This window comes from Tyto alba, unplaced genomic scaffold, assembly GCF_018691265.1.
Source record: "Tyto alba isolate M040663 unplaced genomic scaffold, T.alba_DEE_v4.0 Super-Scaffold_11, whole genome shotgun sequence".
NCBI lineage: Eukaryota > Metazoa > Chordata > Aves > Strigiformes > Tytonidae > Tyto > Tyto alba.
Window position 1 is genome coordinate 3140377 of NW_024881273.1, and position 27855 is coordinate 3168231.

A 27855-nucleotide genomic window follows, 5' to 3' on the forward strand; every position below is an offset into this window, starting at 1 on the left:
GCCCACAGGAATACAGGAACAGCAGCAAAGTAGGCACCTATGGACTAGAAGAAACTTATATTAACTTACACTGTACAAACACCCAATCAAGTGCTGCACTTTGATAATCAAAATGGCACCTCAACCCTCAAAAAAATGCAAATTCCAGAGACATGGATGTTAATTTATCAATAAAAAGTAGCACAGATAAATAAATTAATTCATATAAAAAAAGAAAAGAAGATATTGACACATTTTGGGGTAGAAGAAAAATCACCTTCTCAGCCCACATGCGCTTGTTTTATTTACATATCCACAAATACCATGAAACACCATCCCAGCCCCCCCACTAGCAGCATGGTCACATGAATTCCGTAGATGAGCAGTTCATTCATGAGGCTGAAGTCTACCCGCCTTCGCCCCAGTAAGAGGAGGATGATGGAGAGTTTGTACTGGAAACGCAGGAAGATCCGGATGCCAAGGTACTGAAGGCAAAACAAGATAGAGAGTGCCACCCAGAGGATGGAGGTAAAGAGGCTGCAGCTGAAGTACAGCAGGAAACGGATGAATCCATACATCCATCGGGATTTGAGATAGATGTCGAAATTGTTGTACTTGGTACGCACCAAGTGAGTGGTCCTTACCGGGCCACAGGCTGAATGCAGGCAGGTCGTGTGGGGGCCGTGGAACGAACGGACCCGGCGGGGAATGGGGATTACAGGCATCAGGCACCCCACCGGTCACAGAGTCCCAGGGCAGGATTTACAGGGCACATATCAAATGTTATCCATTAACATGGAAGAGATCCAGCAGCCTGGGAACGCTAACTCTGTGCTGAATTTCCAGGAAGGAAGAGACCTGCAGGAAGGCAGAGAAGGAAAACACATTTAAGTAGCCCCAGCAGGAGGAGAGGCAGCACAGCAGATACTCACTGGCTCCATGGTTACTTACAACTGCTTTGCAAAACACAACTTCTTTGCTTAAAACAACTTTGCTTTGCTTCTTTGCTTATTGTTTACCAGGCAGACATATAGAAATACAATTCTGTTTCCGTCATCACCAGGTCAGATTCCAAACAGCTCCCTAGTAGCAAGCAATGTTAGCTATAACCAGTTATAAGCTTTAGAGTGTTAATGCAGAAAGAGAAGAACTTTGTTCTGAAGTTATCCTGGCTAATTCACAGATCCTTCTTAATCAAACAGCTGTCCTGCAACAGTCCACCCATGCGAGTAGTAATATTAATGTATGTGCTTGCATTGTTTCATATTTCTTTGAAAGGGGAAAAAAAAAAAAAAAAAGTTCTCCAAGTATTTTTACAAGTGAATTCTACAGCCCACAGTGGTGATTCTAGATTTCTGCTCAGTTCAAAACTTGGCAAAGCTTCATCAAATAAACAAACTGAAAATAATGGAAGGTCTTGCAAGAACAATGAGGCAATCATGTTTTTCACACTCTACAGGATGTACCTCCCCTTGCTCAGCCAAGCCTTGCAGTCTCTCACTGTCACTGCATCCAACGGCAAGGCAGCCTTTCAAAGACATCTACTGGTTTATTTCTCCCTTTGGGACCCACAGAGATAAGTGAAATATCTTGATCTTCTGGAGTGTTTAGGATTTACAATCTTAACATCCTTCCACACACCCATTGTTGTTATGTGAGTGATGAGCAGTAGCCTGTTAGCTGCTCTCCGCTTCACCCCAGGCTTATGGTGTGCCAAATTCCGGGAATTATGAAATGACAATGCACTCATCAGATAATTCTAGAAAACAACAGGGACTTCCCCAGCCTCCTCGCACGCCCAGGCGTTCAAACCCAGGCAGATCTTTCCTTCATTGAACCAGAAATCCTATCACTCTAAACATTAAAACATAAGTAATATAAAAGTTACTTCAAAATTTTTTTGCTTTGTTGCTAACAAACCTAATCACAGAGTAAATTAACAGGCTGTAGAAAACTGTACTTTGATATCAAAGACCTTCTCTGATACAATGTGCATCACCAGGTAAGCCTCTCCACTGCTTCTTGCCTCAAATTGCATGGAAATTGAAGTTCCAGTTCTGATCTCTTCTGCCTGGCCCCAGATTCTAATTCTTTTTTGTTGTTACAGAAATTTGCAGGCAGTCTGTTGGCTCTACATGAATCAGGGACTAATAAAAAGGAGCATGGGTTAACTTATGATTAAGGAATTTAGGAAGTCGATGTATGTTCTCAATTATCAAAGACACCCTCATAATTTTAGGTGCCTCTTTGCCATAATTTCCTGTCTGTAGAAAGGAAATACTAAGTAGCTCGGAAGTGTGTTACAAGAATGTATTGCCCAAGACATATAAATTGGTCAGATAGTAAACTAACAATACTTAAAAACATCATAGTTTTCTGCCTGGAGCACACAACTGAACATGCTTCCCACATGCTGTGTGTATATACTGCTCAGTGTTTGCGTTCAGAGATATTTTTTGAGGACTATATTAGCAAGACAGGTTAAAATTCACATACTCTGGATTGAGAGCATCCAATTTCTGAGGGTGCCGCCCCTCCTTACAAACTCACCGGGACACATAAGACAGCTGATCATTTTCCCACAAACTCTTACATAGCTACTTAATCTGAGTCTCTGTGCAGCAGAGGGAAATCAGTGCACACACTGTTAGAGCACCCAGCAAGACCACGCCTGAGTGACAGAGCACAAACCTTGCCTGCAGAAGCTGTAGTTTGTGGGGGCAAACTCAAAACGCTGAGCCCTGGTTTAGAAGAGGAGCTTTGATTCTGACAAAACCTTCAGTAGATGAATCCATTAGAACCACTCAAGCAGCTCAGCTGCAGAGACTCTGTGAACAGCAACAGCTCGTTCCCATTTACTGTGCCCACCGCATAAACAAACAGCCTTTGGGAGGTTCATGCTCTTTAGGTAAACTCAAATATCAACACTGGAACAGCCACAAGCAGAGGGACATTGTGAGAATAAAATAAACTTTCTGAAATATTACATTTTTAATGGTGATGCCATCCACATAAACAAACAGCCTTTGGGAGGTTCATGCTCTTTTGGTAAACTCAAATATCAACACTGGAACAGCCACAAGCAGAGGGACATTGTGAGAATAAAATAAACTTTCTGAAATATTACATTTTTAATGGTGATGCCATCCACTCAGCAGAAGGTTGGTAATTGGCTGCCGTTTCTGGATGCCACTTAATTCTTGTAACAAAAAAGTGAAGTTTTCCTGTGACACCTGGCCTTCTAGGAAGAGTGAAAGAAACTGCTAAGGTGCTTCATAGACTCACAAGACTCTACATATGAGTTGATCTAAAAGATAAGAGAGAGATTAAGTTTCAATTTGCTCATTTTATGTGTTAAAACGTTCAGAATTACAAGGCCCCTCCCCAAGCATGAATTTTTAATCTCATAAAGATTCTAAAAAGAATCATACACTCAATAATATATGAATTAAAGCTTAGTGAGACATGCTGGAAAGGATTCGCTAGCTTGTGCTCGATGCCATACACAAAGACAGGAAAGAGAAAATCAGACAAGGAATTCTTGTCAGTCACCTTCTCCTACCATGGAGCCACCACCGTTCACCCAGGGCCTACAAAACGCGGCGCAGAGAGCACGCACAGCCAACACTTCCCAAAAAGAACATGGCAGTGCAGGCCCTCAAACCGGTACGTGATGCCAAGAAACAGATTTGGACACCCATGCCTCAAGATCATTTTTTGGGGGGCCTTTCTGTTTCACAGCACAGTCTCTTCTGCGTATCGCCCCACTGCTCAAAGGATCTCAACCCTAAGGCCAGCGCAACTCGGGGTCAGCCACGCTGCCGTGGCTCCAAGCACCCTGGTAATGACGGCCTCATCAGGAAGCTAAAAATCTGAATAACTGTTCGCTTTGGTGAGTTTTCACTCCCTCTCCTTTAAAAATGGAGCGTACGATAAGAAAGCCACCGAAATACAGCGCTACTTCTCTTCACCTATCACACACTCGAGGCGAGGTCTGCTGTTGCTCAGCCAGCGTACTCATAATTCACGGAGGAAGAGGGATGACAGAAAAGGCTGCGGTGTTTACACAGGACAAGGACCAGCAGAACCAAAGCTTTCCAGAAAGAACCCAGCGAGGTTAGGGACAATGACAAATAAAGGTTAGCGGTGATAAATGAAAGCAGGGACTACCGGAAGGAGGGGAAATTCCAACCCCTCCTACATCCTACCAAATCCTAAATTAAACCGCACCGGTTTAGGCACCGAGGGCACAGGCCTGCCCCGTGGGCGGCGGGGTTGAAAGCCCGGCCCGGCCCCCGGGAAGGTGCTGGGGTCCCCGCTCCCACGCGAGGCCCAGACCACCGGCGGACGGTGACCGATCGCTGCCGCACCCACCGGGCCCCAGCCCGCCCCCCTCCTCCCAGCCCCGGGGGGGGGGGGGGGGCACTCACCGTCCTGCCCATGGCCCCGCGGCGGGCGGCGGCCGCCGAGGCGGGGTGCCCCGGGCCCGGGCTGATGGAAGGCCCGGGCCTCCGGGCCAGCGCCGCAATGCGCATGTGCGGGAAGCGGAGCCGGGGGAGGGGGTGGGGGGGAGCAGCGGCCGCCGGTTCCGGCCGGTGGCGGCGACGGCGGGTGAGGGGAGCGGCCGGGGGAGGCGCGCGGCGATGGCGTCATCACGCCGCGCCGCCGGAAGCGGGAGGGCGCCGCCGTTACCCGGGCAACGCGATGAGCGGCCTGGGCCCGGGGCTACCGGGCTGGGCCCGGAGCTACTGGCCGTGAGGGCACGGCGGCGGCGTGTGTGTGTGTGTGTGTGTGTGTGGGATTGTTTCCAACGTAAACCGGGCCGGTAGCAAACCCCGCCGGTGGAGCCGGCTCGCTTCGGCTGCCCAGCCGCGCGTGGCCTGGGGTTGGACGCGGTCCCGAGGGTGCGGGGAGATACCCCGGTAAAAGCAGCGGCGTACGCCATCGCTTGCCGCAGGAGCGCGGCGGAGGTTTCCCGGAGTCGCTGCTCGGTCGGAGCTTTTCCGCCTCAGAGCGCTTTGAGGTTCGCCCGGGGCCTCGTCCCGCTGAAGGGGCTCAAGCACTTCTAGAGAAGCAAGATGGTAAAATCGCAAATGTAGGGGACACGGCCTTCTGGGGAGGCCAGGAAGACCCAAAAAGTTCCTAAAAACCAAACGGGTGGAGGAAAATTCAAAAGCGATAGAAAGAAAAGAAGCTTCCTCCCTGCTGTTTTTCCTTAGATTTAATTAAAAATTACTTTCTGTAATGGAAAGAATACAGAGCCTTTTCATTGGCTCGCCGCCCCACTTGCCATTTAGGCACCACCACGGTGGAAAAACATTAAATAATAATAACTTGAGCCATCTGTCAATACTAAGACCTGCCACGCAGGCAGTTGAGGCACCAGGCCAAACACGTCCCGGCGTCCCAACTGCCTCGCTGCTGCTCATGCTTGGTTTTGGTCCCTGGTCCCTCCCCGGTCGCCCGCAGCACGGCTGGCCCCGCAGAGCAGTTCTACTCTGCAAATGCAACACGGGGCCCGAGGGGCAGGACGTGCATCAAGGGGAAATTATAGACAAGGTAATAAGCGGTGGTGTACCCCTAGCAAATTTCCATTTCTGCGTCTTCCATGTGCCTTCTGGTGGGAGGGAGAAGGGGAGGTGCGAAGCTGGTATTTTCCCAATAGCATGAAACTGGGAACATCTGTTCAGTGACTAAGATAAGCAGGAGGGCCACGTTCCATTTATTTCCCTCCGCCATTGCCTGGGACTGGAGCCACAGCCCAGAAATGGGAATTTCAGCCCAAGAAACAAAATGCTGAAGGTACTCTGGCTTCCCAGCTTTGCCTTGGAGAATTACAGGGATGAATGCAAGTGCTGCAAAGGTGGGGCTCCTTCAGTCCTGCAGGAACCCCTGGAGGGGGGGGAATGAGGTCTGGAGGGCTTTCCCAGCCTCCAGAAAAATCCACACAGCTCCACCGAGTGACCCCACAACCTAAACACACACGTGCAAGGGTGCGACACAGCCACATCAGTGCCGAGACTGACCCTTTTAATTTCTTAGGTTGGGATGACAAAAAAAGCGAGACAGCCCTATTCAGTTTTCTGCCTGAAATATTTTGACCCCTTTGCTGCTTATATGAATGTGTATCTTCATAAAAAATACACCGTCCTCAGGTCAGGTGTGAATTGAAGCTTTGACATTCAAAGAGATACGATCCTGAAGGAGCGCTTGTAGTTCAGCCCGAAGGGAACCCGCCCACAGCACGCCGACAGCGCTCGGGGTTGTAATTCTTTCCTGTGCTAATTTTACTAAAGACACAACTCATATTCCTGTTGATTGAACAGTTTTGTGTTGACAGCGTTGAAGATTTGTGACGAAACTTATCATCAGCCCAGAGAGCGGGCCATTAGTACTAGTCACCGCAGCCAGCCAGTGCTGATATATTTTATGGTGCGCTTCGAAGACAAACATACACATTTATATGTCACTTGTTGCAATATAAATGCTAACTTGTACTTCTTTCAAAACTTTTAATGAATTGTATACATTTCACAAGATTTATAGCATGAACCGAATGGCTCAAAATATTACTTTAAACATATTTGTCACTTTGGCAACAGAACAAAAAAAATCTGGAAGATATTGCATTTAGAAATAAATCATAAATATATGCATCTTAAAAGAGTTTATTTCGGTCATTAATAGTTGATGGGCCCCCCCAGTGCAGGATTTAAAGTTAAATTATGCAAAATCAAAAACAAACCTTATAATACTTAATCAAACATGCATAAAACTGTCAGGGCCAAATAAATTCTCTCAATTAACTTGCTTCAGATTGTGATTGCATTTACTAATTTAATCAACACTAGAATAATTTGGAGACTGGGTAATGATAAATTACTATGGTGCTGCACATGAAGGGCCGCTAAGGTTGTGTGCTGAGACAAGAATGCAAGAAATGCTTTCTAGGCTGAGGGTAAAAAAGTAACAGCTGAGTTGTCACAATCATTTTATAATGGAAACATCTTCTTATTCCCATTTGGGGGAGGGGAATTTTTTCCAGTAAAGACTTTAAATGCCCATCATGGATAGACTGGAGATTTGTCTGGTCAAATGGCTTCAGTGTCAGTCCACGGAGTCAATCTCATTTCAATTGGAGATGAGTGCAGAAGTCACACCTAGGTAGACATTCCCTCCACATTTTTTACTCATTTTGTGAATGTGATCTTTTGCTCTGAACGCAAGGCTTGGAACTGCAACTTCCAGCCCTGCTTTCTGGCACCGATTTGTCCTTTAGCCTCAGTCAAGTCATTTAGGCTGGAGCTGAAGTAACAACCCTGTAATACTGAGATGTCCTTTACCTCAGTCCTGTTGTACTTTGAATGGATCTGCACTTACAATAAAATGGATCTGACCCCTGTCTAGAAAAAGCTTTCAATACTATTACTTGAGGAGAGCTAAACATCTAATTTTTGCAAGCGTAAGCAAGGTTTTCTGGAGAGGTTCTCATTTACAGGTTCACGTGAAGGAGGCTGTAAGGTATTCGACTCTATAAAATACCTGGACCTCTGTAAATCAGAATCTTAGTTGGTCTTAAACCTTTCTACACCTGATTTACAAAAAATAACATTGTCCATGTAGTTGCTGAAGGAATGAGCTCATCATTGCAAAACTCTTTCTTTCTTTTTTTTTCCTCTCTCTCTGCAAAATATACTTTCCAGAGGCTAACTGACCATTTTTGTTGCCTTTTATTTGAAACAGGGATTGTGCTTTATAAGTGTATAATACCTAGCACTATTTGGTCCCCAGTAGAAATCAGTAAATAAAAACCTGTGTGCTGAAAAGTATATCCAGAAAGATAGCTAACAAGTTTCCTTTGGTGACTGAGAAACAACTGCTTCCACGATAATTCTATAGCTATATAGATAACCATAATTCTTAAGGTCTTAAATATAATAAATGTGTTAACATGGTATTTTTCAAACTAGCTTTCACTGCTGCCTTCCAGTCGTATCCAAAAACAGCATTCAAAACCAATGGCATCTTGTGCAATCTCCCTTGGGTTTTGCTGAGCCAGCCTGTAAAGCTGAAATATAACAAATTAAGGAATTAATTCTTTCCTTTTCCTTAAAGGAGATTTAGGGTCAAGTCTGGGCCTTAAATTTTAAGTGTAATCGATCCTCCCTGCAAATCTAAAGTGCAAAAGCTTGTGAAATAATTTCTCCTTATTACTTCTTTCCAGATCTCATCTCCTAGCTGAAATGTCAGCTTTAATCAGTTTGAAGAGATTTGCATGTGGTAAATAATAATGCAGTATATTAGACTAATCAAATAAAAATATGTGTAGCAGAAAGTGGAACTAATTCCCACTTCTGCAGCACTGCAATACCCGCGTGCAGCCCCCAAGCAGCACACTCAGAGCCCTGGCAAGTCAGCGGGGCTGCAAAGCGGCGTCCTCGGCTTCTGTTATCGGGGGTTTTGGTAGCATTGGAAACCGAGGGAGTGATGTGCACGCATCACCACACCCCCAACTAAAATACACACCGCAGAGCTGGAAAGCAGCAGTGCCAGGTACAAATGGAAGTCCCAGCGCAGATGGTAAGGTTGCAGAGCACAATGTGGGCAGGCTGCCGTGTCCCTGCAGGAATCCTAGCTCCTGTAATACTTTTATAGATATATATTTTACAGGTGACTTGTGAAATATAAAACTAGACCAGTCTGCAGTTTCTAAAGAAATAAATGATTCGTGTGAGGCATGGTGAGGCAGTAATGTTTGATGTATTCAATATACGTGACACATCGGCATGCTTTCTGGCATAATAATCTGCCCAGAGCTGCCGCCAGCCTTCACTGCACTAAAAATCAGGCGAGCCTGGGGGATGCTCAGTGGGGCTGGGGGCAGCCTGCCCCCCCCTTCCCCTGCAAACTGCTCCCTCCTCACCGCATGAAACCGGACAGAAAGGACAAGACCAGCACCAGTGTGGGTGGCACCCCAGTGAACCCACAAAAGGTTGTTACACATTAAAAATATGTGTCATCCTATAGTGGGGACACTTAGCTGCGCCGGTAACATAGCGAAAAACAGAGCCTCACTAGCCCAGCTATTGTCCCACCTCTGGAGAACGGGAAGGTAATTATTTTAGAGATGCTGGAGTCAGAGAAAGATTCCTACTGACCTGCGGGGGCTGGAGCAGGAGCCAGCTGCACACGTATGGTGGGTGAGAAACTGTCTCTAAAACAAATGAAAATAGAATCGGCCGCTTTGCCAGGGACAGGACTCCTGCCAAAGCTTGTTGCTGCATCATGTTGGCTACCCTGGATCTGGCTGATGTCAGAAACTGCCTATTATGCAGAAAACTCTCATGGAGAAGTGTCATTATTGCCTTCTGTTCATTTGTAGGCTAGGTCTAATGTAAGCACGAGGCGTTAAACCAGACCCAGTCCATATCTGCCGTGGGATGCTGCAGTTTGGCGGACAGGCTCAGGAAGCCTCCCAACTCCTCTGGCTCTGCCAGGCACTCCTCAGAGGGTGATGTTTTGGGGCAAAGTAACACCTTTTCCCTGTGAATCTCAGTTCTCTGTTTTGCCATTCATTAATAAAGTATCTGAAATATCGTGGTAGTAGCAGATGGGTCCTCTTAACCTCATCGTGTAGCTCCACCAGGTCCATGCAGAGGAGTTTTATCTGGTCTAGGGCCATTATAGAACAGCAGCCAGCCCCTTGGGTCAGCAGTAGAGCTGGTGCATGTCTCGCCTCTAGCATTTCCAGTGCCCCTGTCTTTATTTTCAGAGGTATTTTAACACCCCAGGAGGGTGCTCAGCACCACACCAGCGCTTGGGGCAGAAAGGTTGCAATGGTGGCACGCCATGGCTCTGCAAATAAATCGCAGCACCACCAGCAGCTAAATGCTAATAACTGCCCCGGGAGCCCTGTGCTGGGCAACACGCGAGGACTCTGAGCTCTTCAGTGAGGAAACACAGACCTGATCTCACTCCATCATTCCCCAACAATTTTCTGGAGAAAAAGAGATGATGTGGAAAAAACCACAAACACCACCAAAACATCCAGGCAGACTTGAACTTCTACACCAGCTAGTTCCCCTTCCACCTTTTTTCTGATGCTCAAGCCTCGGTTATCCACCACCTGCATGCAAGGAAAAGGCAGGCGCTCGGGGAAGATGGAGAGTGACAGGAGAGAGCAGAGACAAACCTCCACTTGGCAAAGGTGTATTTCCCTGAGCTCCCCCCCGCCCCCATCCCTCCGGTGTGAATCAATGCAGCCATCTACTCTGGGCATTGGCTAAATGTCAAATTCAGAGACAGCACTCATTTTTCTGAGATCAATGGAAAGCAGAGTTTGCCTATATTTCTTAAGCATCATTACAGAGCATCAGTCAGTGCCCAAGCCCCCCACTTGGCAGGATTAGCTGTGATGGCATCATTTTTAGCACTAGAGGGTTCACTGGGACAGGAATCCTCCAGTGTTTTTTGTTAGGGTGCACAGATTATGTCTATAATATTTTAAGGTAAATTAATGTAATACTTCTTGCTTGTTATTTTTTTTTTTTTTTTTTTTTTTTTTTTTAAAACCAGCAGGGAAGAGCAGGTGAGTAACTCCCACACCAAAACCTCATCTCGGGAAGCACATTGCGAGCATCAGCCCTGAGTCCCTGCGATCTGTCACCCGTGGGTCCTGCAGACTGGGCAGGCCCGGGGAGGGGGGGGTGGTCCCCGCGGCGTGGGCAGGCCCTGGGGGGGGGCGGGTCCCCGTGGAGTGGCCGAGCGCGGGGCTGTGCCTGCGGCCGCGTCCCGCGTGGCGGTGCTCCTGCCCCAGGGATGCTGCTGCTGCGCCGGCCCCGGCAGCAGCGAGGGACAAGCTGGGAAAGGGGGGGAAAAAGCAACTCCCCCCAAATTCAAAGCTTTGAATTCAGCGTGTTACGCAGGGCGAAGCCCTGTAAGGCTTTGAAAAGCCTTTCTGCAGGGGTGTTAACCTGGCACGCTCCCCATCTCCTCGGTCCCGGGGTGGTGGGAGCCCTGTCCCTCCTGATGTACCGAAGAGGGGAGCAGGGAACGGGGTGCAGGCGGGAAGGACCCTCACTGGGAACCCCCTGCGTCACCCACGGCCCTGCAGGTCCCTGAGCCATCTCCACCGCGGGTTCCTGGGAGATAAAATAAACCCTCTCATTTGTGTGGGGCAAACTGCACCCTTTGTCCCTTTTGCTAAGCTGAATTTTGCCCCTGTGTCACCGGGGAATCGGCACTGGCTGCCCAAGGTGTCTGAGAAAGAGTTTGGCCTCAATTTAGAAAAATGCTTTGCTGACAGTTTGAGACAAACTTCTGGTGCTTAATACATTTCAGGAGTCTTTTTGACATTGCTTATGCTTAGACTATGTAGTACGAAGGAGAAAATGACTTTCCAGCATCATAACAGCAGCAACATCCATATCAATAAAAATTCTCAAGAAAAAAGGAGCAAAGGATTTATAAGACAAAACTGTCTTCAAATATATCCACAATTAACAGCAGTGTCTTTTCAAAGACCCTGTGCCCGTCTGGCGGGTGCCCTGGCAGCAGGGTGAATCGTGCTCCTTTCTCCCTAACTTTCCTGAATTTGTTGCCAGCAGATCAGCCTGTAACTTAACCGTGCAACGTTTTCCAAGCAAGAACAGGGAGGAGACAAAAACCTAAAGCCCTCATCAATCACAGCCTGGCTCCTGATACAATTAGCAAGTTCTATTATCTTAAGAATGACACTTGTAGCACAGAGCAAAGCAAGGCACACCTAATATTATAATACTGCACGTAAAAAAGGGAAGGCTTGAATTGCATTAGCATTGCATTAGATTCCCATGACTTTTTATATCAGCACTTGTGAGTTATTTATGAATTCATTTATTTACAAGGACAGCCCTTTCTGCATTCAGTTGCCATGGTTGCTTTAACTCCTGTATCCTATTAATTCTGGATGTTATGAAATAAATATAGATCAGACAATCATTGTGTGGTGGTGGGGTTTTTTATTATTCTTATTTTACAGTTTGATTCCCTGTGTCCTGGCCAGAAAGCCTGTTAACACCAGGCATCTCTCTGGAGTATCCACTGCCAGATGGCTGGGGAGGTGATGTTGGGGTGGTTCACAGAGCTCTTCCCCCTGCCAGTCCTTTCTGCCACAGAAACACAGCCTGGGCTGGGCTGAAATGTGGCAGCTGATTCCTAGCATGGAGTCACCTGCTTTAGTTTGAGGTAGCAAGTGGAGAGCAGAGCTGGGAGCAAAAAGGGAATTAGCAAGGCCAATTGTTAGTGTGCCAGCCCATCTGGGTCGCACGATCAGGCAACGGGCACCCTCGCCTTTGGGAATTGCTGCAAAATTGTTCATGATGTTCCTACTTTCAGCCTGCAAATAGTCTGCGTGCAGAAAACGTGGTTATCTGAGAGTGGCAAAGCAGGCACAGCCCTAGAGAGAACCCGGAGGGTTTCTCATGTCACCTCGGAGAGATCAGAGTGTGTTTGAGTGCCTGAGTCTCACATGCAGCTATTGCCTCAACTCTTTTCTGAATGAAGAGATCAATTTGGCTGCCCTGTTAGCTGAGAGACAGGGAGTGACTTGATTTTACAAGGGTGAGAACTTTGAGGCTGCTGCCTGTTACAGCCAGGAGCAGGGGTCAGCCCCCTGGGTGGGAATGCCTCGGGAGGCTCAGGGCTCTGGCTGACCAAGAGGGAGCTTGTGTTTTGCCCCTTGGAGAGGGCAAATGTGCCATTCAGGGAGGAGGACAGTCCTGGAGCCAGGATCCCAAAGCCAACGTGCTGGAAGTGTTTTGTAATAGAATTCCACAAGAAAATGAAATCAATTACCGAGTCTAATAAAGCTCTCAAGGTTTTTAATTAAACTAAGTTTTAATTAAAGCAGCATGAGCCCATGCTCTTTTGATATTCTGCCTCAGACCCCAGAGGATTGCAACTCCTTTTTGTAATTTACATGGGCTGGATCAATCAGTGGAGTCACGAAAATGTGAGAACTTTGTCAATTTTACGGGATGAAATACTGTACGTCAGCCTGGAAACTCCGGCAGCTCAGGGCTGGGAGAGGTGTCTAGCTCGGGGTGATCGTTCCTGCCCTCGGCAGAGAGGAACGAGCATCAGCCTGAGCTGGTGCCGTCCTGGGAAAAGGCCTCTCCCAAGCAAAACTCCTGCCACCTAATCCAAGAGGCTGCTGTTAGTGGGAAGTTATAAGAGCTCAGTAATTCCTGCGTGCCATATCAGAGCTGGTGCTTTTGCCTCCTGCAAAAACACACCCCACTCTCCCCCCAGCAGTGTGTGCCCCAGGCTGCTGCTTTGCCATGGGGCACCCCAACAGCGCTGGTCCAGGAGACAGGCAGGAAAACTCCAGGCGATCCAGACCCACATCCTCCAACCTGGACATCTGGTAAGTGGCCCCAGAATGTTCTGCCTCTATTTTAGTCTTGTTTTGTACACAATATGCCCAAAACATGCTTTATTTCTTAAGGAGATAAGTATCTTTATGTAACCCATTTTTCCTTAACACTAAGTCCTTTGTCAGGATTAAGGAATCCTAAAACATCTGTACAGGCTTGGGTGGCAGATGTATAGAGAAAGCAGCCTAAAATAACATGGAATATTAACCTACTAAATGAGTTATTTAAAAAAGAAATTAAAAGGACCCTCTTGCATTCTTAGTTACAGCCAACTCCTGACCACAATACAGGTGGATAACAACAGCGTGCCATCCACAGGGATTTCCATCTGAATGGTCCAAGAATTTTTATCTGGTGCCAGAACTCAACTTTGCCAGGAATCCCAGCCGTGCCAGAGGGGCAGACCTGTCCCTGCGAGATGTGTCGGGTGCTCCCGAGCTGCCACAGGGCTGCATCCACCCGTCGGGAGAGTCGGAGCAGCCGGCTCAAGGCACGCTGTGTAACGCCTCCAGACAGCAGCAACTTCATTTAAATTTATTCAATACTACTTAAAAATCAGTCCTTTGTATTAAGCGGATTGATGGACAGATACTTCAGACGGCGGGAGGGGGGAGGTTTGTGCAAACAGGAGGAAAGAGAAACTCTTCTCTTGGCTGTATCATTGTGGAAACGCAGCTCCCTGGCACCCAGGTCACCCTTGTCAGAGGAGGAGCTGTGCTGGGCAGTTGGGCGAGATCCTCCCTTCTGTCTGACTCCTAAACCATTTCCTCTCTTTTTAGTGGGAATAGCATCACTTTTCCTGCCCAGCCCTGTGACACCTGGCTCAGAGAGGTCTCACAGGTCCTCTGCACCCAGGAAAATAAAGAGTGTGGGGAAGTTAACCCAAGGCTGCATTTGTCACCTCCAGATGTGCTTGTGCCCAGCCGACACACCGCCCCGCACCCGAGGGGACAAATCCTTAGCTGGGCAAAGCAGCTGCTCTGCACCACCTCTCCCATCACCTCCCTGAAACGCGGCACCGCTGCACGCCCGGGCTGCTGCGCAGACAGCGACAAACCCCGGCACCCGCCTGCATTTCCCGTGAGGGCGGCAGCACCCACAAGAGGCGAGAGCTTCGCCGCTCACCTCCCGGGCTGCCCACGGAGGGTGATCCAGCTCCCGAGGCGGGAGCACAACAGAAGGATACTATGTTTTAAAGTTTTCCCATTTTATAATCCATGGAGAAGCTATAAAATGAAGGAGTTTCAGAGGGATGAGGCTTTTCCTATGGAAATGCCTCAGCCCCAGTGCCCCCCTCCTCACCCTGAAGTTATTTGAGTCAAGGCCAAGCAAGGGGAAGGCTGGCAGGCTCTGCGGCTGCTGCCTGCTGCAGGGGACTGCACGGGAGTTATCTGTGTGTGTGTGTGAGACAGAGGGATGTTTACATGAGTCTTCTAAAATCAGCAATAAAGAAAGAACATAGCAGAGAGAAAACAAGAGTCCAGTGAAAACACACTGAAGACCTGAAAATAACCTAGAAAAAAAAGTCTGCAACACCTTGCAGGGAGGGAAGTGCTAAGTGCTGAGCAATATTAATTCAACTTGTTCAGCCTGGAAGTTAACGTGACCTGGCTGGGACAGCTCAGGGCTCGGTCAGTCAGGTTTATGGTCTCAACTCTGGCGTACTGTGTTTCTTCTCCCTTCATTTTTACAGATTACTGCAGGGAGCAACTCTTCTGACTAAACGATTTGTCCTTCCGTTAAAGAAGAGTGTTCATGAAAAGTGCATTTGCTTACAGAAGTCAGTGGGGAGGAGAGGCTGGGGCACCTTCACCCCCAGTGTGTCTGCAGAGGGGCCAAAGGGAAACCAGCCCCCAGCTTTGCCCTGGCCGGGGCTGCCCCTGCAATACCACCCCGGTGGGAACCACCATCCTCAGCTGGGCCCCCGGGGGCCCCCTCCAGCCTCACCCAGCGTTCCTGGGTCTCGAGGCACACCGGCAGTGTCCAAGAAAGGCTGGGAGCTGAGGTCTGCTCTCCAGGGAGTGCACGTCAGGACCTGCCCTCAGCCAGCCCCACTCCTGACACCGCTGCTGCTAATCAGGCAGCTCCACGGATGCTCGTTAGCTTTAACAGCTCAGCATGGATGGATGGATGGCTGAGAGCACTCAGGGACTGCCTTCCCAATGTCTTTGCCGATACCCGTGACCTAACTTGATGCAGCTGAAAGTCTCTAGAGCAGGTCAGAGATAACCTGTAGTGCCTTGGCCAGTTAGAGCCCACCGTTAGCAGACTCTCCCATCCTCATCTCCCGGCCCATTTCCAGCAATCCATACAGGTCCCATCAGTCCTGGCCACAGCCAGCTCCCTCCCAGCCAGCCAGCTAAGGCCATTAGTGTGATTACTGGAGGTCACGAAGTTCAAACCAAAATGTCAATTTTCATTTGGAAGAATGGTCCCATTTTAGGAGCAAAGGGATTTTTTTTCTCTCTCAAAGAGACCCCGACTGTGAAATCATTGCTCCCCAAAGACTTGCAAATTTCTGGTCAGCGAAAGGTGCCAATAGCTGCTGGAACCAATAAAAAGATTAACAAGGGTCACCAGTGCTTTCCTCTTTCCCTACACTCAAAGGCTCTGGGGCCTATTTTGAAGATATTAACCATTGCCTTTACCTTCTGCACGTTCATCACCGGGTTTGGGGTCTTTATGGATTTATTGACAAGACATTGCCATTAATCTTACCCGCAGAATGCCAGCCTAGGAGTCACTTAGGTTACATCACCCCTTCAGACAGGAGCATTTAGCCAGAGAAGTTTTAAAAGGCAGATTGAAATCAGACAAAGTAGCTGGTGGGTGAAGCGGGGTGCTGCTCTGCAAGGCCCTGGGGCAGGGAGAGCATCCGCCGAGCAGCATCTGTGAGTTTGTGAAGGCAAAGACCTGACCTTGGGGAGGCAGGCGGGTTCTGCTCACTGATTCAGTGGGGGTCAGGATGGCACCCTCGTGCTCCGGGGTTAACGAGCCACATCTGGGAACGATTCGGGAGGGCGGAGAGCTGGCGAGAACACAGGTCCCGACCCTGCTGGGAGTGTCCCAGGCAGGGTTGGTACGGTGCGGTTATTGGAAATTTTAGATGTCTCCTTTATGGAGAAACTCAAAATATCTCCTAAAGACCTTGAAAAAGCTGGGAATGGTGGCTGGGCTACTGGCACCCCAGGGTGGCACATGGCAAGGCTGGGTGGGCTTCTGCCCACCTAGGAGGTGTCACGCTTTTAAAGTGGGTTTTTTTCTTCTGTGTCATTATGTTAAATAATTAAGTCTGTTCCATCTTTACCTACTGACAATGTGGCACTTAATTAAGTGGTTTAATTAGAAGCTGGCAGCTTTAATTAAGTTTAGGACTGTAGAGGTGACTGGGAGCCTCCAGATGAGTCGTGGAACCTTTCCCTGGGGGGAGCGACGGGTGAGGGAGAAACCTTTTCTCCATCGTCCTTAGCCATGCCAGGGAGGGAACCACCACACCGCTGTGTCCCCCCACCATCTCCCTGCTGCTGAGGGGGTGGGTGGTTTGAGGACCCTTTGCTCGGACGAGAGCTGAGGTCTTCACTGGAGCCATGGAGTAGGAGGCAGGCGTGAGGGGTATGGCCAGGCAGATGGGTGGGTTTAGGAGGAGGTGGGTGATGGGTGCCACAGGTTCTGCCCAACAGGTGCCCGTGTCCCCTCACTGTGGCTAAACCTGCTGAACTCCCGGGGTGGACGGCTGTGAGCAGGACAGGTATCGGGGGTGAAGGCTGCGGTGGGCTTAGGAACAGCATCTGCAATTCTAGACCATGCACGGGGCTGTCTAAAAGATGTATTGCTTTTTAATAATGTAAATATGTAAATATTACTGAGGTGCCATTAATCCTTGTTGCCTCAACATGATACCACTCTTAAGAACAAATGTAATAAGATATTATTAATATGCAAAGTAATAGTACATTAACCTGACTAACACCAATAAATTGCAGAGCTTAGCACAAAGTGGGAAGTTGCTCATGGGGCAGCCTGCACCCTACTCGCCCTGGGGCTGCCTCCAGCAGCACCCCAGGCTCCGCAGCCCTGGTTTGCCCAGGAGCACCCCTTGCCCTGGGGAAACCAAGAGCTGGGAAGGAGCAAGGAGGCCCTGGGAGAGGAGGTGAGTAGGAGCAGGCTCAGCTAGGCAGACCCTGCTCCTCATTGTGGAGCAAGAGCCCTAACTGCTGAGGCTCCTTTTTCAAAGCCTCGTGTTTTCCTGAGGGATTTCTTGACCCCTTCTCATAACAGATTTGTTTTAAGTCCTAAGTGTGTATTAGGAGGGAGAGTGGTGTCGGTTCCAGAAGCGTGGAAGTTAACCCAGGCTTTGTGCCAGCTTTTCTGGCTGGGCTTGCTAAGAGGTGGCCAAGCCTTCATCTCATCAGTTGTTGGATTTTCCTCCCAAGAAGCTGTGTCTACTCACAGACCCAAAGTCCAGCCCTGTTAAAAGCTTCAAGCCCCCCAGCTGGATCCAGTGCAGCCCCGCTCTCCCTGCCTGCAGTGTCCCAGTTTATATTTGCCAGGCTGTGGGTGCAGGCTGTTGCCGCCTCTCCTTGGTTCTGGCAGGGCAGCCTCCAGCTCTGAGCTGTGCAAATGGCAAGTGGGAACAGAGGGAGAACACACAACAGACCAAAAGGAGCAAGGGAAGCCATAAAGTCTGAATTTAGGGCTTGAAAAGGAAATTACTCTGTGCAAATGGCCCCTTCAGTTCAAATCAGCCCTGCCTTGTAAATCCTGCTCATCCTTCTCACGAGGGAAACCCGGTGAAATAACCAATATTTCAGCAGCACACAGACTTCTGGAGACCTTCACCTCTCAGTGTCCTCTGAGCCCTGTACCCTGGCATGGGACTGGAGAGCAATTCAGACACAAACATGGCCATGGTTTATGCAAAAATTAACCTGTTGCCCTTGCTTGGGTCAAAGTAATTCCGTTTAATTTGGTAATCTGGGCCCTTTATCATTAATGAGTCCTTGGGGGGTGGGGGTCAGAGCATCTCTTTTTTGGCTGAAGAGAGCAGCAGAGATTATTGTTAATATTCAGGCTGTTCAATAGAGCAGAAAGACCTTTTGCTATTGACAGCACTGCTGGTTTTCACCTCATTGGCAAATGGAAATAGCCAAATTAATCTCTCATTACATCTGAAATTAATCCTCAATCTCATGATTAATGAACCTATGAACCACAGATTTACCTAGATAGCTTGTACTGAGAAATTGTATACAGTAGATGTCTGCAAATAATCAAGGCTGTATCCAAGAAAAGGAGTAAAAACATAATTATTCTGGTTCTTCTCTGTACAAGAATTAAGTGGCGCACAGTAAAATTATCAGGCAGTAGGCCAAATTTTATTTTTTCCTCAGAGAATCAGTGAACTGTGGAACTCACTGCTAGAGGATGTTATATAAATTACCACTATCAAGGAGCTAGTAAAAGACCGTGCAAATGTGTGCATTATACATTCCTGTGCATTCACATCTGCCTCATTAGAGACAGCTCCTGGGCTGGAGGACCACTGTGGATGCTCATGTGGGTCTGGCCCACAGGGCAGGTTGCAATATCTTATAAAGATATCAGTTAAGCCACTCCAAACTCATGTAGATAAGGCTTCAGGGCAGCCAAAAGAGCTCCAGTTTATTTGCCCGAGCTGTACTTCTCTCTCTCTCTCACCAATGCCCTCCTTGCAAGCACTGCCAGAGCCCCCAGTGCTTCTTTTTCTCCCCCTGCTCAGCTCGTTGGAGCAGCCACTTGGAGCTCACTGTGGACAAACTGTGTTTCCCTTTCCAGAATGTGAACCTTCCCTTTCCTTCCAGAGTTTCTTTTACGCATCATCATTTTAGTAGGCCCTATTGTACTGGAAATCTGTTTGCCACATGTTAGCTGAAGCTCATCTGCTAAGATCCTTGGTTAAATATTCATGGAGAGGTAGCTATTAAACTAGGGGCGAGAACTCGGGTTACACAGCAGAGATGAGAAGGGTTTGCTGGCAGAGGAGACTGACTCAATATCAAGTTAAAAACCCTCGTGGAAATGACTTATCCCACATAAGGCCTGGGCATGGAGAGGTAGGAAAAAATCCTGATCGCTTTGTGCTGCTGAAGTGCGTTAATTACCTCAGTGCCATCAGTAAAGTGGCGGGCTGGGCAGCCTGGAGCCCTGAAGCACACCTCTGGCAGCCGGCGAAGTCCTGCGTGAGCTTGTGGCCATTAAAGAAGCCAGAGGGATTTTCCAAACGGGTTGAGCTTTTAACGGGGGAAGAAAAATGAAGTGTCCTTGGCATGGCATGTGTCCGTGCCCGCATGCACAGGGCAAGGGGGTGGGTTGGATAGGGAATAGCATCAAACCTGCTATTTGGCTCCAAAAGAGGGACTCAGGCGGTGCTGCAGTGAGGAGGCGATGGCTGAGCAGGGCAGGGACCGGGACCGGGACCGGCTGGGGACAGGACAGTGCCCTGTGCCTTCGCAGGAGGCGGCTGCGGGCAGACCACCCGGCTCCTCTCCACCGCCTCCTCCCTGGCTATTAACTCCCACAACCTGGGGGCAGGAACAAGAAGGGCAAAAGGACAAGAGAGCAGAAGTCAGTCTGGGGTGTCGGGTAACCGGTTACCTGAGCTCTGCCTAAAGGTAACTTCCTCATGAATAGCCCACGAGCGCTCAGCCGAACACCGACATGCGAAGCTGGTGAATTATGCAGGGCAGCGGGCTGTGCTGAGCAGATGGCATCGCTGCTGTAACGTGAGCAGCCACACTACACAAAATGCAAAGCCCAGCAATTAACCTTTTCGAAGGTTTCCTCTTGTCTAGGGGATTAAACCTCCTCCAACCCCCCTGTGCTCCACTCTTACCTGAGAGAAAAGAGTAATCCCCCAAATAAATAAGGGAAATAGATTTTGATACCTCCAGCAGCCCTGTGAGATTGTCACACGGGCTCCCAGCCCTCCACCTGAATACCAGCAGGTCTGAAGAGAGTGCAGGAGGAGCGAGAGCTCAGTGCTGCCCGTGGCACTTGCCCTTCCCGGCTGCGGCAGCCGCTGGTTTTGTCCCGGCCCCAGGACTGCTCCCTGTTCCCACACTTTTCCTGCATCTCCTACCAAATCCCAGCAAGTCCTGGGACTGCTGTTGCGCGGCTCATGGCTCTGCGACTGTGTGTGTTGATCTGCTGAAGTGAACGGAGCTCCCTGGGTAAAGCAGGGCTCGCCCTGGCCCACGCAGAGCAGCGTCCGCAGGGCAGCTGCTGGCTGCCGTGGCATGGTCTGGGCTGCCACGGGGCCCACAGTGCTGCTCTCTTGCACCAAGAGTTACTTTCTGTCTCATATTTGCTGGCTGGGGACGGGAGGGTCGCCCCAGGGACTGACAGCAGGAGCAGCACAGAGCCACTGCAGCTCTAGGCTGTTCATGCAAGCAATGCGACATCACGGCTCGGGAGCTTTTCACTGCCTGAACCCATGCCACCCTGTTATTTTTTTTTTTGAGATGAATCCTTGGCTCTAAAGGATGCCTGGAATCTGTTTGGGGTTCAGTTTTTATTTACATCCCCAAGCTTCAGCATTTTATTCTTTCCAGCCTGTTCTCCTGGAGCCTGGGCCAGGGTTGATTCATGAAAGGGAAATAAAAGGAGAATAAATATTTTTTTTAATTAAGAGAGTGAAAAAGATTCCACTATTCCCAATAAAAAAAAAGGTCTATGGGTTTGATTATTGGGTAAGAAGGAGGATGAACAAAAGAGAAGGGGCCAGCAAAAGAGCAGCCCTCCACAGCATAGTGCAGATCAGGGGTTTTGTTGGTGAAACTTTTCTCCCCTGGGCCCAGACTAACAGCCACCTCACTGGAAGGGGCAACACAGACAACTTTGAGCCTTCAGCCTGTGCTCAGAAAACAGGCAGAGTGGATTTTATCCTTCGAAAAGCAACTCCAGAGAGGGTTTGGGTGAGCTAAAAGCAGGGGAAAACTGAAGCAGGATCCCTTTTGCTCCGGCTGTGCTCCGCCTTGGCGGCAGCTTGGTGACCACACAGTGTGTTGGGGAAGGAAAACATGAGCATGGGCAATGATTTACTATTTAGAGGAAAAAAATATGTATCACATGCAAGGCATTCACCTTGGTGTATGACAAAAGCTATTATTTTAACTATGATACTTAATCCTCTTCATAATTAAACTGATTAATTCACAACAATGGAGTCTATATTGCCTAATACTTTTAATTAACAAAGTGTTGTACATATACTGGCAAAACATTACTGGCATGCTTCCTATGCAATACACTTAATTCTGTAGTAAATTATTAGCACAAATGACTAAGATACATTGCACCCTGAAAGGGACTGTCAAGAGAGAAGGACTTCAGACTCTTGGTGACTGGCTGGACCATCACAGACCAGAAGAGATGCCAGATCCTCTCCTCATTTTCTTTGGTTCTTTATGGTCAGGACAGTGTCTGTCCCTGCTGGGGACACTGGTGCCTTTGCAAGTGGCAATTCTGCTCCAGATCTCAGAGAAAGCCAAGACAGTTTCTCCATTGCTTTCCAGGGATCCTGCCTAGAGAAATGCCAGGGTGACATTTCTTTAGCTCAGCGCAAAAGAGAAGTGTCCTTAAAAGATGGATACTTTGCACCACTTGAACTAGAAGCTTTGCTTGTTGTTTTCCAGCTGACATCCTAATCTGATTCATGCATGGGGACTTTGCCTGCACGAGTTTTTAAGAGCTGGACTGTTGCTGTTAAACAAGGTGTTCCCCATTCAGGATTTGTTTCAGAGGAGCAATGCAAGGTATAAAAACTACCCCGTGAAATCAGAGCACCAAGGTTAGAGAGGGATGAATGTTAGTTTTGCATTTAGCACAAAGTTTAATGCAGAATAATCAGCTCCTTAAGGTGCCTGGGGAAGAATAGAGGAAGGTAAACTGTGCTCAAGTACAGCGATGCTGACAGCTACAGCACCTCCAGAAAGAGCTCACTACAGAGTCAGTTCTGCTCCTGCTAGTCCCAGTGTACAGTGACTCAAGCTTGGGGTCAACAGTCAATGTAGGGAGGCCCCAGCAAGGAAAAGAGTGGGGTTACCAGGGGAAGAAAGTACCCAAAATGGAACCAGCCACCAGCGCAGCCGGACTTGGCCCTTGGGGTATGCTGGACTTCAGGACAGAGGGATCCATCTCTGCCAGCTTTTGTCCCCATAGACAGTTACTTTCAAGTCTCTGGAGGAGTTTTCTCTGGGTGGGCATGCTGCAGCATCTGTCACGTCCACGTCACACCGCAGAGCAGCCAGTGCCTGTGCACGTGTCTCCCTGCTGAGCTGTGAGGTTAGAGGTGACCGATGTTTTTATGAATGGTCATTAGGTCTGAGAAGGAAACTATGTCTTGTAAAGTAAGGATATGAAGGTTAATGGAAGGATTCTATGTCTTCCCAGGTTTCTTACAAATTAGTTAAGAGACAAATACCCTGGGGCCACATGCAAAGCAAAATTCATTCCTGCAACTTTTATTGGATCACAGTTGAAGAACCTTGTGGTCAGAGGTCATCAGTGTTACTTTAAGACACAATCATCGAGGTCAAGCTAATTAGCACCGGGGATCACATCACAGGCTTTTCCCTTTTCTCTTTGTTTCCAAGTCCTCTCTGAGTCCTGATCAGAGCCTTCCATCACCACTTCTCTGCAGTTATCAGGCCGACAGACCCCAGGCTTAGCTCAGACTGTCAGCTGAAGAAACCTCCGTGTTTCTTCCTCTTTCAGTTCAATTTGCAACCAGACAGGAGACAACCTATGGCAAACACAACAGTATCCCTCTCTCCAAATGGTGTGAGCTGCGCCTGCAGCTCAGCACAACAGGAGGAGAAAGGGATGTGAAGCTCACTGTGGCACGCCATTCCTTCATGGCAGTCCTCATACACACTTCTATCCAAAAATTATCTCTATGGAGTTGACATTAAAGGATTGTGTTGAACATTCAGAGATCAAGAAACTAGGACCTCCGTGTTACAGCACATTGCCCTGTGTTTTTTCTGGCTGTGCTCACTCCCTTGTGAGGACACCAGCTGGGCCACTCAGCTCTGCTCTGCCATCTGATGGGGCTGATGCTGGACACCTATCCAGGACAGCAGAGCTTCAGGGACCAGCAAGGGGCTTCCACGGGCTTTAGGAGGGGACTGGAAGACAGTGGGAATGTGCTCTCATTTATCTGTTGCATTTGTTTTGTGATTGTTTTATTATGGGCTCTCACACAGTGCTCCTGTTTGCTGGAGAGACGTGCCCATAACTGGTAACGGTGGTAAGAGCCCCACAGCGACCACAGCTGAAGGATTTTTGGCAACATCTGTAAGTATGCAAAGGCTGGGTTCTTTGCCTGTGTTTTCCCTGGGATGGCCCTGCAGAGGCCATGGCCTTGCTATGCAGAGATGTTGTCTGCCCACCTGCCCAGGGTGTCTCCCTCCAGTCCCTTCTGTCCCCAGGCAATATGGGCCGGCACCACTTCTCCTTTGACTGGCAGATGTGAGCCTGTTGTGCTTGGTCAGCACATCACAATGATGAGTTTCATGCAAAAGCTGAGCCTAGCCCCAGTCTCATAAATTTGTTATGCATTACATCCAATTAATGTAAATTATTACAGTGACTAAATAATGGCTCTGCCATCAGATAAGGGAATAATCATAAGTGAGCCTGCAACTTCCCAAAGTCCAACTGATTAACCCTTTTCCTGGACTCCACTGGACCTGGTGTGAGAGCTGGGTACCAGCCCGACTCTTTTCACTGCAGGAGCTGAGGCAGCCTGACCTAATGCGCTTATCAACGTCCATGAAGGTCTGGGCAACACCAGAGCAATCACAGTAACTGCAGCTGCCTGCTGACAAACACAGCATCAGCCACCAGGTAAGAGGCACCCTTCTCCCTGCAGCTCTTTCTGGGCTCCGCTGCCTCAACAGGAGACACTTTGAGAGGAAGCCAAGAGCCCAAACCGCTACAGATTCATTCAATAGCAAGGTCAGAAGAGCGACCAGATATTTGTTACACCAGGGAAGGATGTGGATGGAGCAGTGGAAGAAGAGAAATACGCTCTGCTGGGGTACCTGGCCAGAGAGGCCAGCGTTTCACCTGTCTGAGGAGGGCCATGCTGGGGAGCACAGGGATATAACCTTCATTTCCCACTCTCCAACGGACAGAATCAGTCCCAGCTGGCCATCCATCTCCCAGAAAAGCACAACCAGAAGTTATCGACCCTGGCATCACCAATTCACACACACCTCTCTCCCTCCAGTGTGCAAAACGTGCCCTGACCCTGGGGACACGAGCTCACGGTGGGTGCAGAGCCTCGCCTGGCGAGGCAGACATGGAAATGTAGTCCTGTCTTACAGGCAGATTTAATGTGTGCTTCGGGGGGCCTGTGGCCGGAGTACCCCAGGCAGGGAGCTCATGCTCATCAGAAATGCCTCCAAGTGCCTGTGCTGCTGAGACCTGGAGGGACCCTGGTGTGTTTTTCAAGGCAGAAGTGATCATCAATGTTCGCAATAATTCCTGGGCTCAGATTAAATGGAATAAAGGCACAAGTTCAGAGCAATAAATAAATAGTCCTCTCTCTGCCTCAACGTGCTTCTCATGGATTCATTCGCAAGCTTTCCTGCATCTTCCTCCTTGGCTTGCTTGTGCCCAGCTCTTCATGGCACCCATTTTACCTTGGCAGAGCAGCCCACAAATCATAGTGACACACCAATCAAGAGATCCGGAAATTTTTTACACCACTCTGCCTCTTGAAAGATGACTCACCTTCTGCACCACATTCCTGGGCATCCAGATAAATCTGTCACAAACTTCTCCTTCCCTCAAGGTGCAAAATTCTCTCTCTTTTCAGCAGAGCTGTATTTCCTCTTTTAAAGCTCCTCTTTCTTGCCCCAACACACATTCACACCCCTCAGCCATCTCAGTATATTTCTCCCTTTGTTCCTGTTTCACTGACAACTTCATCCTAATAGTCTCTTCAAAGGAATGATGAATGCATAAGCTGCATATTGATCACTGCGGTGATTGATTACTAGATCTCTTTGACAGATGAGCCTACTAAGGTAGTTGCCAATATGGAGGTATGGATGGCAGGGCCCCCTTGTACAACAGTCTAATGGTATCTGACCTGATAGGGCAGAAAGGCAACTCCCTCATTTCAGCAGGAAGAAAGGCCTCTTTATACTCTTTATAAAATAATTCATAGGAAACTTAAAACACTCAGACACAGAGAGATTGCAAATGGGGAAATATGATGGATTATGGGTTGAAAGGAGCCGACTTCTGGAAGCTAAATTGATCCCCAGGAAAATGTTTTTGTCTGCTGTGAAAAATGGGCAATATCTCAGCAGCTCTGGAGGGCTATAATCTGGAAAATAATTTGCTTTTGATTTCCTTTAGTTTCATGCAGAGTTTTTTTTTTTTTTTTTTTTAAGTTGGTTCCTTGCAGGCTTTGTTGCTCAGCTGGGAGAATCAGTGATGAAACAGGCAAGGGATTAGCCATGCCGACAAATACGAGCTGATCCTTACTTATGGTTATAAAGCCCTCACCCCACCCATTGTCACTTATTCCACGGGAGATGTTGCATCCCCTGCAAGAAGTACCCTGCCAACCAAAAAGACAAGAGTCAAGCACATAATTGAACACAAGGTTATATGTGAGAAACTAGAGAACCTCCAGCCATGATCCTGCAGAGCCCTGCAATCAACGGCTATGCATATGTTACACACACATGCTCATTTCCTAAATGTTTCCTGATTGCCCATGTACCTTACTGACAATTAAGAAAACCATGCACAAGGATTGCTCAGTCTGCTTACTCAGTCCTTAGTGAGAAAACCTCGGCATCTGATCCTGTGAAATGGGAGTACCAGTTTTTTGGAGCACTGCTAGCAACAACCCCGCAGGGAGAGGTTCCCATCAGCAAGGAGTGGTGCTGGGGTCTGTGCTTCCCTCGCTGAGCAGTTCCGCTGCAGAGCTCTGGTGCCTTCCCAGAATTACAGAATTACAAGGGTGAAACAAAGAGCAAACTGACTTTTTCTAATCCCCTCCAATTCAATGTGCTTAACAACAGTTAAGCAGTCACCGTGCATGGCTCCTCAGCAAGGCACCTACAGCACCACCCCCGATTGCGGACAGGGAATCATAGAATCAGGATTCTGATCAGGAAATCAGGAAACTGAGGCTTGGAAAAATAATGAGTAAACTCAGATCTCAAGAGCTTGAGTGGGACTGACTCTGGGGTCACAGAGCCAGCTGAAGTCAGAACTGGGGTCAAAACTGAGTTTTATATTTACTGCTTCTGCACTCTAGTCACAAGGGTGTCCTGCCTCCCTGGCTTAGGGGCTGGTGAGAGAGAGAACACAGGATCGGTCAGTAAAACACATCTAGAAGCTTCCCTTCAGGAGAGGAGTTTCTCTTGCTCTCATTTTTTAATCAGCTTCCCACTTCTACTGCTAATAACGAGAAATGTTGTTCTGGCAACAACTAGAGGAGTTTTCTCTGAGTTCAAAGTGCTAAGAATAAAATTTATAGAGAAACAGTTACAACCTCCTGGTGCCTGGAAATTCCTTGGCAGTACGCTTTTGCTCCAGAGAAATATTGAATCAATGGTGTGCTAACAGCTCAGGAGGCTATTACAATAACATGCATACCTTGAGTCCAGACAATCAATAACTCAGCAGGATGCAGCTACCAGAAAACAACAACAAATTAGTTAGATTTCCATAGACTATACATTTGGTGAGTAATAATCTAAGTAGAAATGAACCTAGCCTGGAGAGACCACGGAGCCAAAGGGAGATCTTTTATTCATGGCTTCAACTACTGCATTCACTCAGTAGGAAGTTTGTGGAGGGCTTCAGCCCTCCAAATATACAAATGCATGTTTGACTTTACACATATTCCTACTAAGCTCGGTTATTTTATTGTTAACAGGACTTCTGTTTGAAGAGATTTTTCAGTATAAGACAGTATAGAGGCCCAGTAGCAAAAGACTGTCAGGCTTAAATTTAATGTATCTTATTATTTGCACATTCCTACTTTGAGGTACAGCCAAAGATGTCCTCTGCCTATTAGTAAATACAGTCCAAAGGTCAAACCTTTCTCAGTTTACATATTACTGCTGCTGACTTATATTCTTAGAAGTCAGCCAGAATTGACCTCTGGCTGTATAAAGCACTTTGAGCATAAGAGCTCTCAGAGCAGCAGAACCACAAATCACCAGGTCTAAGTACTACAAACAGTTTTGAGGCTACATCCATGGTATCTATACAGCCAAACTGCTGTTTCATTGGAGAGACTTAAGTTTATGTTTTTCCCTCTAGAATAAAGAACATTTTAATTTCTTTTTAACCATAAATACCTATCAAAAGTTGATCAGCTTTTTATCACAAGAGCTTCTATTAACTAAAGCTAAATGATAAAGAAAAGCCAGCAAAAGCACAGGTG

At 48.1% G+C, this 27855-nt stretch overlaps 1 protein-coding gene across 2 annotated transcripts; it reads right to left on the bottom strand.

Annotated features, from left to right (window-relative positions):
• Positions 1 to 233: 233 nt before the first annotated feature.
• Positions 234 to 4609, bottom strand: TMEM250 (transmembrane protein 250). 2 transcript variants are annotated; one of them, XM_042786962.1, is made up of 3 exons: positions 4410 to 4609; positions 3107 to 3286; positions 234 to 837 (listed from the first exon to the last, which is right to left on the bottom strand). In XM_042786962.1, the coding sequence occupies exon 3, from the start codon at positions 702 to 704 to the stop codon at positions 285 to 287; it is 420 nt and encodes a 139-aa protein (XP_042642896.1). In that variant the 5' UTR covers positions 705 to 837; positions 3107 to 3286; positions 4410 to 4609; the 3' UTR covers positions 234 to 284. The 2 variants fall into 2 exon arrangements, with proteins under 2 accessions (XP_042642896.1, XP_032855507.1); XM_032999616.2 differs by lacking the exon at positions 3107 to 3286.
• Between the last annotated feature and the right edge of the window lie 23246 nt (positions 4610 to 27855).